The 13,831-nt window shown below is 53.7% G+C and overlaps 4 protein-coding genes across 4 annotated transcripts; all 4 read right to left on the bottom strand.

The window, feature by feature from the left end:
- Positions 1 to 237: 237 nt before the first annotated feature.
- G647_07485 (uncharacterized protein) lies at positions 238 to 4,002 on the bottom strand (the record flags this gene model as incomplete). The annotated part of the gene is made up of 2 exons (XM_008731800.1): positions 238 to 3,794; positions 3,855 to 4,002. The coding sequence occupies 2 exons, from the start codon at positions 4,000 to 4,002 to the stop codon at positions 238 to 240; spliced, it is 3,705 nt and encodes a 1,234-aa protein (XP_008730022.1).
- A 1,017-nt stretch (positions 4,003 to 5,019) lies between these two features.
- G647_07484 (serine/threonine-protein kinase nrc-2) lies at positions 5,020 to 7,072 on the bottom strand (the record flags this gene model as incomplete). Its single annotated transcript, XM_008731799.1, has 4 exons — positions 5,020 to 5,407; positions 5,460 to 5,844; positions 5,891 to 6,193; positions 6,238 to 7,072. 4 exons carry the CDS (start codon positions 7,070 to 7,072, stop codon positions 5,020 to 5,022), a joined length of 1,911 nt encoding a protein of 636 aa, XP_008730021.1.
- Positions 7,073 to 8,605: 1,533 nt separating this feature from the next.
- G647_07483 (uncharacterized protein) lies at positions 8,606 to 11,028 on the bottom strand (the record flags this gene model as incomplete). Its single annotated transcript, XM_008731798.1, has 3 exons — positions 8,606 to 9,074; positions 9,121 to 9,201; positions 9,257 to 11,028. The coding sequence occupies 3 exons, from the start codon at positions 11,026 to 11,028 to the stop codon at positions 8,606 to 8,608; spliced, it is 2,322 nt and encodes a 773-aa protein (XP_008730020.1).
- Positions 11,029 to 11,866: 838 nt separating this feature from the next.
- G647_07482 (uncharacterized protein) lies at positions 11,867 to 13,549 on the bottom strand (the record flags this gene model as incomplete). The annotated part of the gene is made up of 1 exon (XM_008731797.1): positions 11,867 to 13,549. One exon carries the CDS (start codon positions 13,547 to 13,549, stop codon positions 11,867 to 11,869), a length of 1,683 nt encoding a protein of 560 aa, XP_008730019.1.
- Between the last annotated feature and the right edge of the window lie 282 nt (positions 13,550 to 13,831).

Below are 13,831 nucleotides of genomic sequence, written 5' to 3'. Positions count from 1 at the left end.
AACCATCCCGCCTTTGCTTTTCATTCCGAATTTTATGTCTTTGCAAATGTATCCGCCCGCCCGTCCGTCTGTCTTTCAACCAAACCTTGGATTCCGGCAAGTGTCGAGGAACTCAGATACTCCGACTCCATATGTACTAATACTAGTAATGACGAGGCCTTGGCTAGACTCTCTAGCCCCTGCACAGTCGATGCATGCACACGCTGCCTCCATATCCATGTCCGTTTCCATTTTCTATCAGACGCTCCCATTCCCGTCGTCATTGCCATTGACCAGCGTTTCGGCCTTCAACCCGACTTGCTTCACCGAGTGGACAGCATCGGGAATCTTCAACGTCTCCATGTCGTTGAGCAGCTTCTTCTCCAGTGCGCCGTCCGCCGTGTCTCCGTTCAGGCTATCTTCCTTGTCCCCTGCCTTGGCACTGCCGGGACTAGTCATGGTCCCAGTCCCAGGCCCGTTCCCATTCACCCTGGCCGCATCCTCGGTCAGGCCTCTCCGGATGGCAAGCACGTTATCAACGATGACAGCGTCAATCCCCTGTCTGACCTGTCTTCTCACCATCTTGTTGTCGTTGTTGAGCACGCCATAGCTGACGCACACGAGACCACTTTCTTTGACCACCCGCACCAGCCGTGGTGCTGCGACGAGCGGTTCCGCCGCGGAGACAATGCCCAGTAGATTCCACCGCGAGGCGAAGCGAATGGCTTCTTGTAGCGAAGTGGCTCGGATGTCGCCTGCAGGTGATGTCCCCGAGTCGGTGAGAAACAGAACCGGTATGGACGGCTGTTTGAACGACAACATGAGGCAAATGTCCGGGTTGAAGCTCGAGAAGATGATGTTCCTCCCTTTACCCAAGTCGTAGACCTTCGTGAGCACCGTGTCCACAAAAGAGTTGAGTTCGACGGCATACGTGTCCATTTCCTCATCTTCACTCTCAAAGAGCATGGGGTATTTCATTTCGATGTTGAAGCCGACTTCTTGCGGGATCTTTTTGAACATCTCCTCCAGTGTGGCGAACGGAGCTTGTATGTGGTTTCCTCGACTATTACCCTTGAATCCTTTCTTTTTGAAGTCACGAGTGTGTTTCATACGTTCGTCCATTTCGAGCGACTCGTTGTTATCAGCTCCGCTCATGGACATGGATCGCAACCGGGACGCTCGGGGATCGCGATTGCCATTCCGGGGGTTTTCCTTTCTGTTCAGAATCTCGAATGCCACGGGCGATGCCGGCCTTGATGGACGCGGGGTCCGAACATCATTCACATGCAGGAATTGTTCAAGGGTGAGAGTATGAACCGGTGCATCGATGCCAGTCTCGCTGACAAGGAAGTCGTGGTAGATCACCGGCACATGGTCCTTGGTGAGTTGAACATCAAACTCGACATAGGAAGCTCCCAAGTTTGCAGCTGCAATGAAGGATTGGATCGTGTTCTCGCCTAGCTGCAGCGAGCGTCTGCCCGCGGCAAAGTTCTTGCCCAGCCCGCGGTGGCCGATCAGCATGGTGTTGGAGGCCATACTCTTCCAGTAAGTCTGGTTTTCTGTGACGGACATGTTTGGGTGGCTGAAGGGTGTAACCACCAGGAAGTTGAAGGTGACGGAACCGATCACCTCAAGGTCGCTCGCCGCAACGATCGGAACCGTCACGTCGCCCTGAAGTGACATCCTCTTCCTCCCCACGTCCGACTTTACAGAGGACAACAAAGCAACACCACGGCCAACCACACGGTTCTGGGAGCCGGCATAAGTTGGGACCAGGTCGAAGTATATCTTGACCTTGGACGGGTCTGTCGCATGAAAGACAATGGGCTCCGTCGAGATGTTGTCTTGAACAGGCAGGTCGATAACCTCAGCCTCCCCCTCTGCGGCTTTGGCAGATACCACAACTGACAATGCGGTATCGAGCTGTGTGGAATGAGCATTCGACAGTGGAATCTTGTCAAGGTTAACAGCCTTGACAGCCTTTCGCGTGTCCATAGTCCCCAGGCTGACCAGAACCATGCTCTTGTCGGTCAAGTAGCGATGTCCAAAAGTTTTAACCGGTTCTGTGGTCTTCACATTTTGCCCATTTGATCCCAGCCCATTGGATTTCCGCTCCGTCAGCGCTGCGGACAGCGAAGAGGACACAGGTGGCGACGTTCCCGTCATAGATACGTCCGCTTCTGGTTCTGGCTGTGGCATAACACTGTCGAGTTTCTGTGCAATGTTGACATGTCCTCGAAGTGCGGCGTGCTCTTTGGCATTCCAACCTGAGGAGTCAAGTCGTTCGAGATCTGCTCCATGTTCGATCAGTAATTCCACGATGGGGGCTTGGCCATCGACACAAGCGATGAATAGAGGTGTCCAACCGTAGGTGTGCTCAGCCACTTCGACATCGGCTTTCTGGTTGTCTGTCCCTTCCAAGAGCAATTTGGCGCACTCAACGTGGCCAAATCTAGCGGCGACGTGAAGTGCTGTATCACCTTGCTCGTCTTGGTGATTAATGTTAACACCGGCATTGATGAGCAGACGGACGATCTCGACGTAATTTGCTTTGGTCGCCAGTGCAAGGACGGCTGATGACTTTGAGGGTCGCTGCTTGATCCGCACTCCCATAGCCTTCTCAGCGTCGAGCAGTGCCTTGGTTGTTAGTGGATGACCACCCACTGCACTCAGATGCAAAGGGGCCCAGCCCTCTTGATCCTGCCATCGAGCGCCATCAATGCCCTCCGAGACATCAAACAGCTTCCAGACGTTCAGATGCTCGATGATGACCTCACACATGACCTTGACGCCGTATTCGGCCGCGAAGTGTAGGGGCGTCTTACCTGCACTATCCCTTGCCAGGAGTGACGGTCGCTGGGACGGGCGTAAGTTGTCGAGCAAGAATTGCAGAAACGAGATGCTCTCATCGTCGCGGGTTGTCAGTTGTACTCTCTGGTCTTCTTGTAAGATCGACCGCTTCAACGCAGGCGAAGGATGGTCAGCGGGGGTGATGAAGCTGTACAATGCCGTCTCCGCGTCGGGAGGCGTTTCTGCAGCGGGATCTTGATCGGCGTTGTTTTGTTTTCGGCCGATCGAGATGACAAGTCGGTGAATGCAATTGCGTCTGTTAATGTCATCTTGTGCATCGAGGAAGACGATTTCCCGGAGGAGAGATGCGGTGCATGCCCGACTCCGGGACGAAATTGCCCGCTGAAGCAGCGTGTTCAGAAGCAATTGTATGGCTGCTTCGGGGTTCTCAGAAGCTTGTTTAATGTCCTTGACCCACTCGTCGAGGCTGGTCGCATCGTCCTGACGGATGATGGCTTCGATCTTTGCCAGCTGTTCAGCCGATATATGTAAGGATGGCCGCGACGTAGTGCGCATCAACGAGCCTGACGAAATCGAGGCCACGTCATCGGTTTTACTGGTGGAAGACGAGGCGGCCTCGCCCAGTACAGAAATGCCATCGTTGATCTTGCTCAGTGAAGCAAACAGCTGGGCGTTGGTCGCGAACGCCAAAGGATCGACCTTCAGCTCAAGGTACTTCTTCTGCGCATGCGCTTGCGGGATCCTCTTATCCAACTTCTTTGTGATTTTGATGAAGCCTCGTCTGTTCACCTCGCCGTACCACCGCAGGTTTCTCAGCTGTCCTCTCAGTTCGAGCAGCGCTGCAAGAAGGTCTTCGCGTTCGTCGGCGTCGAGTTGCGCCACGGCTTGAGGAGACACCCCATATCTGTCTTCCAGGAGTTTCAGCCGGCGCGAAAAGTCCTGGTATTTCTTATTGTAGAAGTGGTCCACGTCTTCGAGGTTACGATCCAAGGTGTAAAAGAATCCTAAAACGAACTTATGAGTATTCACCGCAGGACCACGTCAATCTCAACCCGCTATCCTACCAGCAAGATCAGGACCATCTCCTTCCTGCTTCTCCTCACTTCCTCCTTTTGCGGCCGCCTTGATGAGCTTCTTGAGCCCCTTGTAGTTGATGTAAGCCGTTGCCCATTCTGGGACTTGGTTTCGAGGGAGATTCCGCCCGAATTTCATGATGTCTGGGTGCTGTCGCTCGACCTTGTCGATAATGCGATCTAGGTCCCAGCGCCAAACCGGCCTCGGGCACGGCAGGGTGAAGAGGTACAAAGTCAAGTGACGATAGGACAGAATGCCATGTGAGAATACGGGGAATGCCAACTAGAGTCAAACAAGCGCTCTGATTCGCACACGAAGGACAGGAATGAAGGGCAGGAAGCGTGAGGGCTCGGCCATGCTGTGTCACGCAGACTGCGGACAGGAGGGGCATGTGGAGGAAGATGCAACCGAGAACATATTGATTACACTCGGCCCTTTGTTTCGCCAGGTGCTGTTCTCACTGCCGAGCGGAGGACCGGCCATCCTTTGTGAAGGAGATGACGGCAAAGCGGATGAGCTTTGTGAGACAGCTTGAGTGAAGGGAATTGAGCTGCGTGTCACAATTTTTCGCGGCGATTGGCTTCTCCAGATCGGTTCCAACGTCGACTCTGATTGGCGCTGCTAGACCGCCTTCCCGGGCGGGTTTCCAGAATGTATTTGGTCGCCCCCGCCGCCACTGCATCCTGTTGCCTCCCGTTGCCCCTGTTGTCTCGACAGGCACGCCATGACCACGTTGAGTGGAGATGAGGCTTGGATAGCGATCCTGGTGACCTTGGAGGCCTCTCCAGACGCGACCAAGAGCCGTGGTCGTGCAGTGACCCAAATCACACGAAGCATCAGAGGTACGAATAGAGCTCAAACGGGGTCCCGAAAAATATTTCCAGCTCGTACGTAGAGAGACCCAGCAACACTCCCGACTCTGGCCAGCTGTATATCTGTACACGCAGCTCTTTTGGAATAACTCGAACGCCAACATCAAGCTCGAGACCTGTGGCCCACGGAGTCCTTGGTGATCGGCACAAGCCAGAATGCCGCTTCGCCTGCTGTCTCGCCTCTTCTTGTTGTTCTACACACCGAAACGCCGATGCCAGCAAAGATGATGGACCTGTGGGCAGGCCGTACAATTCATGGGATCTCATTTCAACGAAAAGGTCATCACCGCCCATTTGGTGCGTGTCCGCCGCCGTCTTGCATCATAACCACTTCGTCATCATCATGGTGCAATGTCACGCTGTTGAACTCCAAGAACGGGTCGGCAATCTCGGCCCCCGGTGTTGCCATGCCCGAATCCAACGGCACCCCCTTTAGACGGCTGGCCGGGCCGCCGATGTCGACGCTGCCACTGTCCTTGACCGTCCTGAAGTTCACTGTGTCGAGTGCCCGACCTTGGTGGGGGATCATGGGAGGTTTCATGTGTCGAAGGAGGGCCCATGTTATAGGTCGGAAGAATGGATGATTCTTGACATCCGAGGCTCCTGCACGAGAACCCAGGCGTTTGACCTCATCTTTGATGAGGAGCTTCCGGATGAGTGACTTGCAAAGGCTGGTTGGTGTCAGCCAACGATCAAAATACACACGTAAACAGGTGTACTTACTTGCTGACCTGCGTTGCGTGCGAGTGTTCCGGGAAAGGCACTTCGTCTCGGAGGATGTTCGCAAAGGTCGCATTTCGATTTTTGCCCTTGAACGGCGTTGTTCCGAAAAGCATTTCATAAATCAGAATGCCCAAAGTCCACCAATCGACAGCACTTGTGTGCCCGTTGCCCTTAATCACTTCGGGAGCAATGTACTCTTCCGTGCCGACAAAGGAATTGGTGCGGAAATCGGCGATGCAGGACTTTGTGTCAACCAAAGGATAGCCGGTTGGGTTTGACGCGTTGCGGGTCCCCAGGATCATGGTAGGAGCTCCGCCGGAATCAGACTGCTTGGACAAATCGAAGTCGGATAACATGATGTGTCCGGATTGGTGAAGCAGGATGTCTAGAGGAATCAGCACGCACACGAGGAGAGGAGAAGTTTGCCTCACTTTCTGGCTTCAAATCGCGGTAGATGAAGCCCATTAGGTGCAGGTATTCCAGCGCCGCTGTGACTTCTGCCGCGTAGAATCGAGCATCTTCTTCCCCGACACATTTGTTGGGGCGAGTCTGCAATGCTCTGAAGAACTCACCACCACTGCAATACTCCATGCAAAGGTAGAGATGGTCTTCTGACTGGAAAGAGTGGTATAGAGTAACAATGAAGGGGTGGTTGCTGGTTGCCAGAATCTCTTGTTCGGCCAGCGCGCGCTTGATCTTGTTCCGCTTGATCATTTCCTTCTTGCTGAGGACTGCTCGAAATCAGCATAGGAAGCGTGGTAGGTTCGCCCACACCTACCTTTCATGGCATAGAGCCGGTTGGACTTCTTCTCACGGACCAGGTAGACCTTTCCAACGTCGCCTTTGCCGATCAACTTGATTTTGTCGAAGCTTTGTGGGCCAACCTCGACGTTGCGCACCTTTATCGAATTGGAACTGTAGGTCCTGCGGAATGCGGCCGACTGCCGAATTTGCCCTGGCAAGGGAATCTTACCTTTGGCCGGCACGCTCTGGGTGCTGGAGTCATCCTGAGGGACCATGCCCAGTTCCGGCGAGGTACCATTGACCACAGCAAGCGGCTCTTTTCCGAGTTCTGCGGTCGAGGGCCGATCCGATGGGCTCTTGTTCCCCTTGAAGAAACCGTGAGTATTTGGGGCGGATGCGACTCTCCTCAATTTCCGTGCAAGCTCCTCTTTGCCTGCGGTGACCGGCTTCTCCTCCACCGCAGTGCCATTGACCTGAACTTTTGGGGTGTCGGGAGGGGACGGGGGTACACTGCCCTCATTGTGATGTCGCAAAGCCGGAGGACCCTGGTGAACAAAGTAAGGGTTGGCCTGGGCTGTAGGAGACGCAATAGCATCGTCCAGAGGATGACCTTCACTTGCAACCGTGGTCGACCTATTCCTGTTCAGCCCCGGTAGAAATCTAGACTGTTTGACAGGTTTCGACTCGGTCTTTGGAGTGGGCAGGCCATCTGAACCTATCGAAGTCTGGCTTCCACCACTGTTTATACGGAAAAAGTTCTTCAGCTTCGTCGTGGTAGGGGTATGTGTGCCCGATGCCGGCTCGCCATTGAAGTGCTTCTTTGAGAATGAGAGGGAGGAGAAATTGCGTTTCTCGGTAGCGGCGGCCATGATGCTGCAGGGTGCCAACTGAATGGATCCGCAGAATCGAGATTGAAGAGAAAACTGCGAGGTTCTGTTCAGCCGGCGGACTGTCCGTCCAAGAGAGGGATGAATGGGGCCGAACGAGCAGCTGGCCTGGGGCTGTCCTCAGGCGAAGTCGAGTTGGGGATGATACGGAGTGCGGACGACGGAAGGGACAAGGGTAAGGTCGGCTGCCAGCGCTATCTGCGGTGCGCCATTTCAGACTCTTCTTTCCTGGACTCGATCCTCGGACGACGCTTGCCCAGGCAATGGCTGGATGCGATGCCCAATGTTACCCAGCTTGACGCACCGAATTGTAAGTGGAAAGTGAGGGAAGCAAGAACCGGGAAGAATGTGAGGAGTTGATACGATGGGGAGTGGAGGAAGCAGCAGCCGCAAGAGAGGGAAAGACCTTTGTTGGAAGGTCGTGTTACCCGCAATTGCCTGCGTTTGGTGGGGATGGAGGCTCCTTAGGCTCCTTAGGCGTCGGCAGCAGCTGCACGGGCACCGCTAAAACTGAATTCCAAGGGGGGATCTGACTTCTTTGCCACCAAGCCGAATCGGAAAACGGGCCAGACAAACGACGGCCGAACCAGTCCAGGAACTTGACCATTTATGTAACAGGCTGGGCTTAACGCACTGCATCTTTGTCCTCTCCTCTTCAAGAATGCCAAGTTTAAGACCTCGATTCTTCAATAATAGTCAAGAGCCCACCATCGAGGCCAGTTCTTGGTCGGAGCGATCTGCTCTCTCGAAGGCCTAGACACTGGCGACCGCGAGAAAAGCCTTTTCCCTTTGTACTCAGACATCCTCCCTTATGTGCAGGTGTCTTTTCCTAGTACTCGTACGAGTAGCTTAGCTATGGCTCTGCAGTGCCTCTACCATCCTATCTCGAACGGGAAGTCATCAACGGTAAAAGTCGTCACTGCGCATAAGCATGTCAATTCTCCTTCCTCTCCAATGCTTGATTTCTCAGCAACTTTCGTCTCGCCACTAACACTCACCTTGAAATCAATTGGTTGTCTCATATTCGTGCTGTTGCATTGGGAGATGAATCGATCGTCTCCGCAGTGAACGCCCCGACGCTGTCCTGCGCCGTTAGGAATGCCGTCCGAATTACATATTATTCAGCCCTATCTGTGCGAAGTACTTGCAGATAACCTGCCTGCACTATCTGTCTCTGTTCTGTGCTTGCCTTTCAGTGCCACTCCTTGCAGACCTGGTACATGCTGAACTGCTTCAACCTTTGTGCGCCGCCCGGATCGAGGCGTCTTAGTATGATTCTTTCCACAATGTTGCTTTGATGATAGCCAGTTCGAGCCCAACGACAACTTTCTCTTGCTTCTCTGCAATATTCTGTGACACGATACAACCAACCGTTATTAGGTGCCAAGCGATGTCATCCAATAGACATGTCCAAGTCTTGTGTATGAATGCGCGTCTGAAATGAGGTAACTCTGTATTCAATCGGAAACCTGTCGGCCAATGTGCGGCAGGGGACTCTTTGGCAGTGCACAACTCTTACATGCTCTCTTCTTGACGCATTCGGGTTCGAAAGACGTCGTCGCTTACGACTGAGACACCACGATCCTCCTGACCGTATGATCCATAGACGCTTTCCGAAGATGGAACCGATCGTGGCGCCGGCTGGGGACTGACAGCTTTGTTGGCCGCAGCAAGCATTGACACTGCCGACACCCTCTGCCCGTCGCTCGGACCATCCACATGTGGAAGCCGGCCCATTGCGTGGAATTTCTGGACCGAGACCGAGGAGATGCCTTTGCTGCTATGGGTTTCCGATCCGGTCAGACGGCCGCTTCTCGGATGCTCGTTTGCGAACCAGCCAACCTTGTCATCCGCCCGCGACCATATCGGCGGTGAAGACGCAGAGGACAGTTTCAAGGATGACAATCTTGGTCCAGAGCCATTTGACTTTTCGATCGTGGAGCTATACCCACGGCCGCTAATCTCGCGCAGCATGTCTTGAGCACTGTGGTCTGTCAGCTTTAAGTCCATGTACGTAGCAGGACCCTCACTTGGTCAAATCCTTCGTCGCATGCATGGATTCGCTGCTTTGTTTGTCTGAGGTGTCGGATTTGCCCATGTGGACGCTGCTGCTGGCACCTCTTAGCATAAGCCTTCGACGCTGAGCGCGAAATCATGGTAGCATACCTTTCCAAGCCCATGAACTCACAATAAGTAGCGATGTCGGCGGGAGCATCATTGCCACCATCAGCACGCACTTCGACAAAGTTCTCAAACATCTCTTTGGTCACCTTTGGCTTGGTGGTCCAGTAGCGCTGTTCGAACTCGTCCATCTCGAAGGATGGTGGGCGCTTCAAGCCACAACCACGCACTTCGATGATAGTCCCGTCAGGCAGTCGAACTTTTGTGACCACACCGATGGGAAGTCGCATCGCGTCAAGCTGGACCTCATAGCATGCTTCCACAGTCGGCGGAGCACGGCCTGGATTGGTGGGCAACCAGTCGCTCGTCCCGGAATCAGTGTTCGTCCTGGCCTCTTTGGTCTCGTGAGGTTGTATCGTGGGAGTGATCACATGAGAGCCTTGGGGAGTGAACACGATCGCATTTTCACTCGAGCCCAGAGGGGAGATGCTGGCTTGACGGACGATTTCCCTCAACATCTCGTTCTGCTGGCGTTGGATCTCAGGTGGCGCTGGACCAACACGGACACCCCATTCGTCAACCTCAACCGATTCGCTCTTCGAACCACCGTCTCTGCCATCTCCCTGCACAGTTGACAGTTTCTCTGGAGGAGGCACGATTGGGATCGGGCGACGAGTGCTGTCGACCACGAAATCAGGCTTTGCGTGCCCTTGGCTAATGCCCTTGGGTTTCAAGCTGCTTCCACGGGTGTCGGGCAATGTCTCCGCAGCCTGATCAACCCGTAGTGGAACGTACGAAGTAGCCTGCACATTTAGCTTGCCATTCGGAGCACCGCTTGAGTTCTTTGGCATGGCATGAGGGTCTTGTCCCAGTTTTTCTGACCAGTAGGTGATCTGGTTTTTGGCTTCGGCACGCAGCTGAACAATGGCCTTCCGCTGATCTACAACGTAGGGATCCCGATCGTTCATAGCCCGATGACGGTCAAGGGCCTTGAGCTGTTCTCCGAGGTTTTGAAAAAGCTCAATTGATTCGTTGAGCATGTGCTCATCAAAGGAACCACTTGGAAGTTGAGGAACGGTAGGAGTAGTCGTGATGCCGCAGGAAGGCGGAAAGCCCATCACCTGAGGGTTTGGGATAAAAGGCATAGAGAAAGTCGGACCGACGCCACCGTTGAAGCCAGCGAATGGTACCGCACTCCCTGGATACATTTGAGAAGGCACCGGCATCAAGCTGTACGGATCTCCAGGCATGCCCGCATAGAAGGGAGAAGCAGTCACGGCTTGTAAATAATTTGGCTGCACGCGAATAGCATCAAAACCGAGAGGGATGGTTGAAGCAACCACGGTGGGTTCGGTGCCGGCGGCGAACGTGGCGGCGTCCATGACCCCATTGCTGACCGGCATGAACGGCTGAGGCTGGGGTTGTAGGATGCTATTGCCTGGTACACCTGGTTTTGCTTGATCGAGGCCCGCAGCTGTTGGCTTTGTAGTGGCTTTGGCTTCCTCATGTACGCTCTTCTTCTGGTCCTCTGGGTCTTGGCTTGGATGTTGCAGAGAGAAGAATGGAGGACGCTGTTCCATGGGCACGATACGGCCACCAGTAGTGACACGTTGGTGCGTAGGAGAAGAGTGTTTCTTGAGGAATCGCGCAAATCCTTCGTCTTTCTGAGCACTCTGCCCACTAGGTGGGACAGTAGGCTGTCGCTCCGGTAGTTTGGCCATGCGGTTGCCCTGGTAGACGATGACTTCATCTTGAGAACTGCCAGACTCTTGCGACCAGCCTCGAGGCCGATCGCTCGAAGTTCGTCGATTCGACATGACACAGGCACCCAAAGGCGGGACTACGCCAGCTGCTCTCAGGTCAGTACTTCTCGGCTTTGCAGTAGTCGGGCATAGAAACTCACCTCGGGCTGCGTCGTAGGTGAATTTGGAGAGGTCAAAACCGGTAGGTCTGGATTGAGGAGCGAGTTCGAGCAGACGCGACACTGTGTATCTACGCTGCCGACCAGCCGGGCTATTTGTGCTGTGGTTAGTCATACTCGGTCTATGTGGTAATGAAGCCGTGATGGTGCGACTGAATAGCCAAGGAGAGACCAAAAGGGGATCGCTGCAGACGGTTGAGCCCAACAGCAAGGCCGGTGCGGATCGTATCGTGGCAGAAGTGAGAGAGAGGCGGATTGAGTGTTTGCTTGACTGGGGACGAAAGGCGCAGAAGCAGTTGCCTTCGCACAGACTGAAAGCGCAATCCAAGAAGCTGGAAGGAACAAACAGGGGCGTAACTCACCAAGCAGACTCGGCCGCGCAAAGGCAGGAGCAAAGCGGTATCCAACAGGGAGAAGAGGCGCTCTGTGCGTTCGAATTGAGCGTTTGCGGAGTGGCTTGAGTGTAGGAGAAAAGCAGAATAAAAATACCGATGACGGATTTGAAAGAACTCCTCGAGCCTTTTTGGAGGAGGAAGTCCAGGGAGTAAGGAAGTAGGAAAGGTCCGGCATAATTAAAGGTACTTCACTATTGTCGTGCTGGAACTGCTTTGCGATGACAATTTTTTTTCAAGGCAGTATGTGTGAGGGTATGGCAGAAACCCTGCCTGCGTTGGCAACCCATCCAATTCATGTTCTCATAATTTCTCACCGAGTCGGCGCGATGTGGATATCGTTCATACATGATCGTGCGGTGCCGCTGGGGGTGTATATGGGCTGATAGGCATCTCGTCCTCTTCATAGCTGGGCCGCCTTGGTCGACTGGCAACTGTGTTCAGCCCTTGGCCCTGTGCCTCTTCCGCTTTGGCTTGGTCCCTCAGCTCCCAGCTTCCAACGCGTTCGTGGCCCCTTACAGGTGCTGGATAAGCAGGATCCTCGTTATGAATGACGGTTGCTCCTGCACCTCCTTTCGGTATGGTAAGATCTTGATCGCTCGCCAGTTTGTTGCCTCCTTTAAAGCCGTTCAAGTCGGATCTTCGTCGCTTCGGAACTCGGTGGAATCTGACCCTACCGAGCAACATCACTGCCGCGAATAAGAGAGCGGCTACTGCAAGAGTGACAAGTGCTCCAATAACGCCAGCAACGGCTGGAGACAGTCCATGATGGCTGGGAGAGAGCGCAGTTGAGGAGTCCAAGTTCCCATCGGTATTTGTGAATGCGGGACAGAACACACTGAAGCTGTTACAGGTGGTACACCAGTCGTCGATATTGAACATCAGGAAACCCTCCAAGCCCGAAATGAAGTCAGCCAGACTGATTAGGGTCTGACTGGGGCTCATGCCGAATAGAGGATATGCGACCAAAGAGGAGTAGGCATCAGTGCCATTCTGATAGAAAAATCGGACATAGATGTCTGACGTGTCGGGATACGTGTCAATATCCTCAGCTTGTAGCGAGTACAACTCGAATATAAAGCTAGCACCTGGTTCGGGGACGTTGTAGAAGGCCGCATTCTGTGGTGAGACGAGACCAGCCAAAGCTGCAAAGGCGACCATAGGCTCGAAGCTGCCAAAAAGCAGCGTCATCTTATCCGAAGCGCCCTGAGTGTTGATCGTTGTATAGAAAGCCTGGAGGATGCGGGTGGCCAGAGTACGACCTGCTATTGCTCGAATATGATCCCCCGGAATAGATCCAGAAGTGTCAACATCGGCGTTCAGCGCAAAAACCCAATCATCGGCAAGAATCTTGGCTTTTGTCAATTCCTCCATGGACAGGTGCTGCGCCGCCGTTGTGTTGTGGATTGAAGCATAGGAGAGGTAGTCGTAGATGTAGTATGCATCGTAATAGCCCACGGATGCATCTGAGAAGACTCCATCCAACAGATCTGGTTGCAGGCTTGAGTAGAAGTCCTCGGTGCTGTTTTGAATAGTCTCGAACGCCTCACTGCCATAGTAATCATTCGTGGATGCCAGGTAATTGGGACAATTGTTCGACCCACTGACCCAAATGGAGTTGAGGTCGTTGGTGGAGACCGTGGTGATGTCGGGGTACTGGTACCCGTTCAGTGGCGCCATGACGTTCGATCCGTTCTGAATGGTACTTTGACCGGCAATATAGGTATAGTTGGACGATGTCTCCAGAGGCGGGTACAGGCCTTGCATAAATGCCAGAGCCGAAGCGAAGACATACTGGTCGTCGGTGGATAAGACAGTCAGCTGGTCATATTCAAGCTGATAAGATGCAATGCCGGCAATTCCAGTCGGCTCAGTTGAACCATTGTCGTCAGGAGTTAGATATCGCTGGCGAATTCTACTACCAGCCTCGTACAGTTGCTGAGCCCCAAGAGGCGTTAGCGTCGGCGGCGTAGGAAGCACAAAAGGCGTTCTATCGCCATATCTGTTGCGAGTCAGCGCAGCCATTCTATTGTAAAAGATGCCATATATGTTACCGGGTGTAGATGAAAGTGCTCAAGACCTGTTGCTTGAGGCCTGTCTGGGCGGACGCCGTGGAGAGCAAAACGATGAGAGAGATGCACAAGGCATGGAGCGGAAGTCTCGCATCCATCTCAGCTCGAGATAGATTTCACATATATCACTTGGCAAAGAGTCGGCACGAGCACTACTGGAGGAGAGGCCGAGAAGCAGAAAGCGAGCAAGAGCAGCTGCGGGGTGTAGTGAGCATTATGTGCCTGGGTAGCTACT

The sequence above is a fragment of the Cladophialophora carrionii genome (assembly GCF_000365165.1).
Source record: "Cladophialophora carrionii CBS 160.54 unplaced genomic scaffold supercont1.6, whole genome shotgun sequence".
NCBI classification, from domain to species: Eukaryota; Fungi; Ascomycota; class Eurotiomycetes; order Chaetothyriales; family Herpotrichiellaceae; genus Cladophialophora; species Cladophialophora carrionii.
Note: the sequence above shows the minus strand (reverse complement) of the source record. Positions and strands in the feature narration are given on the sequence as shown.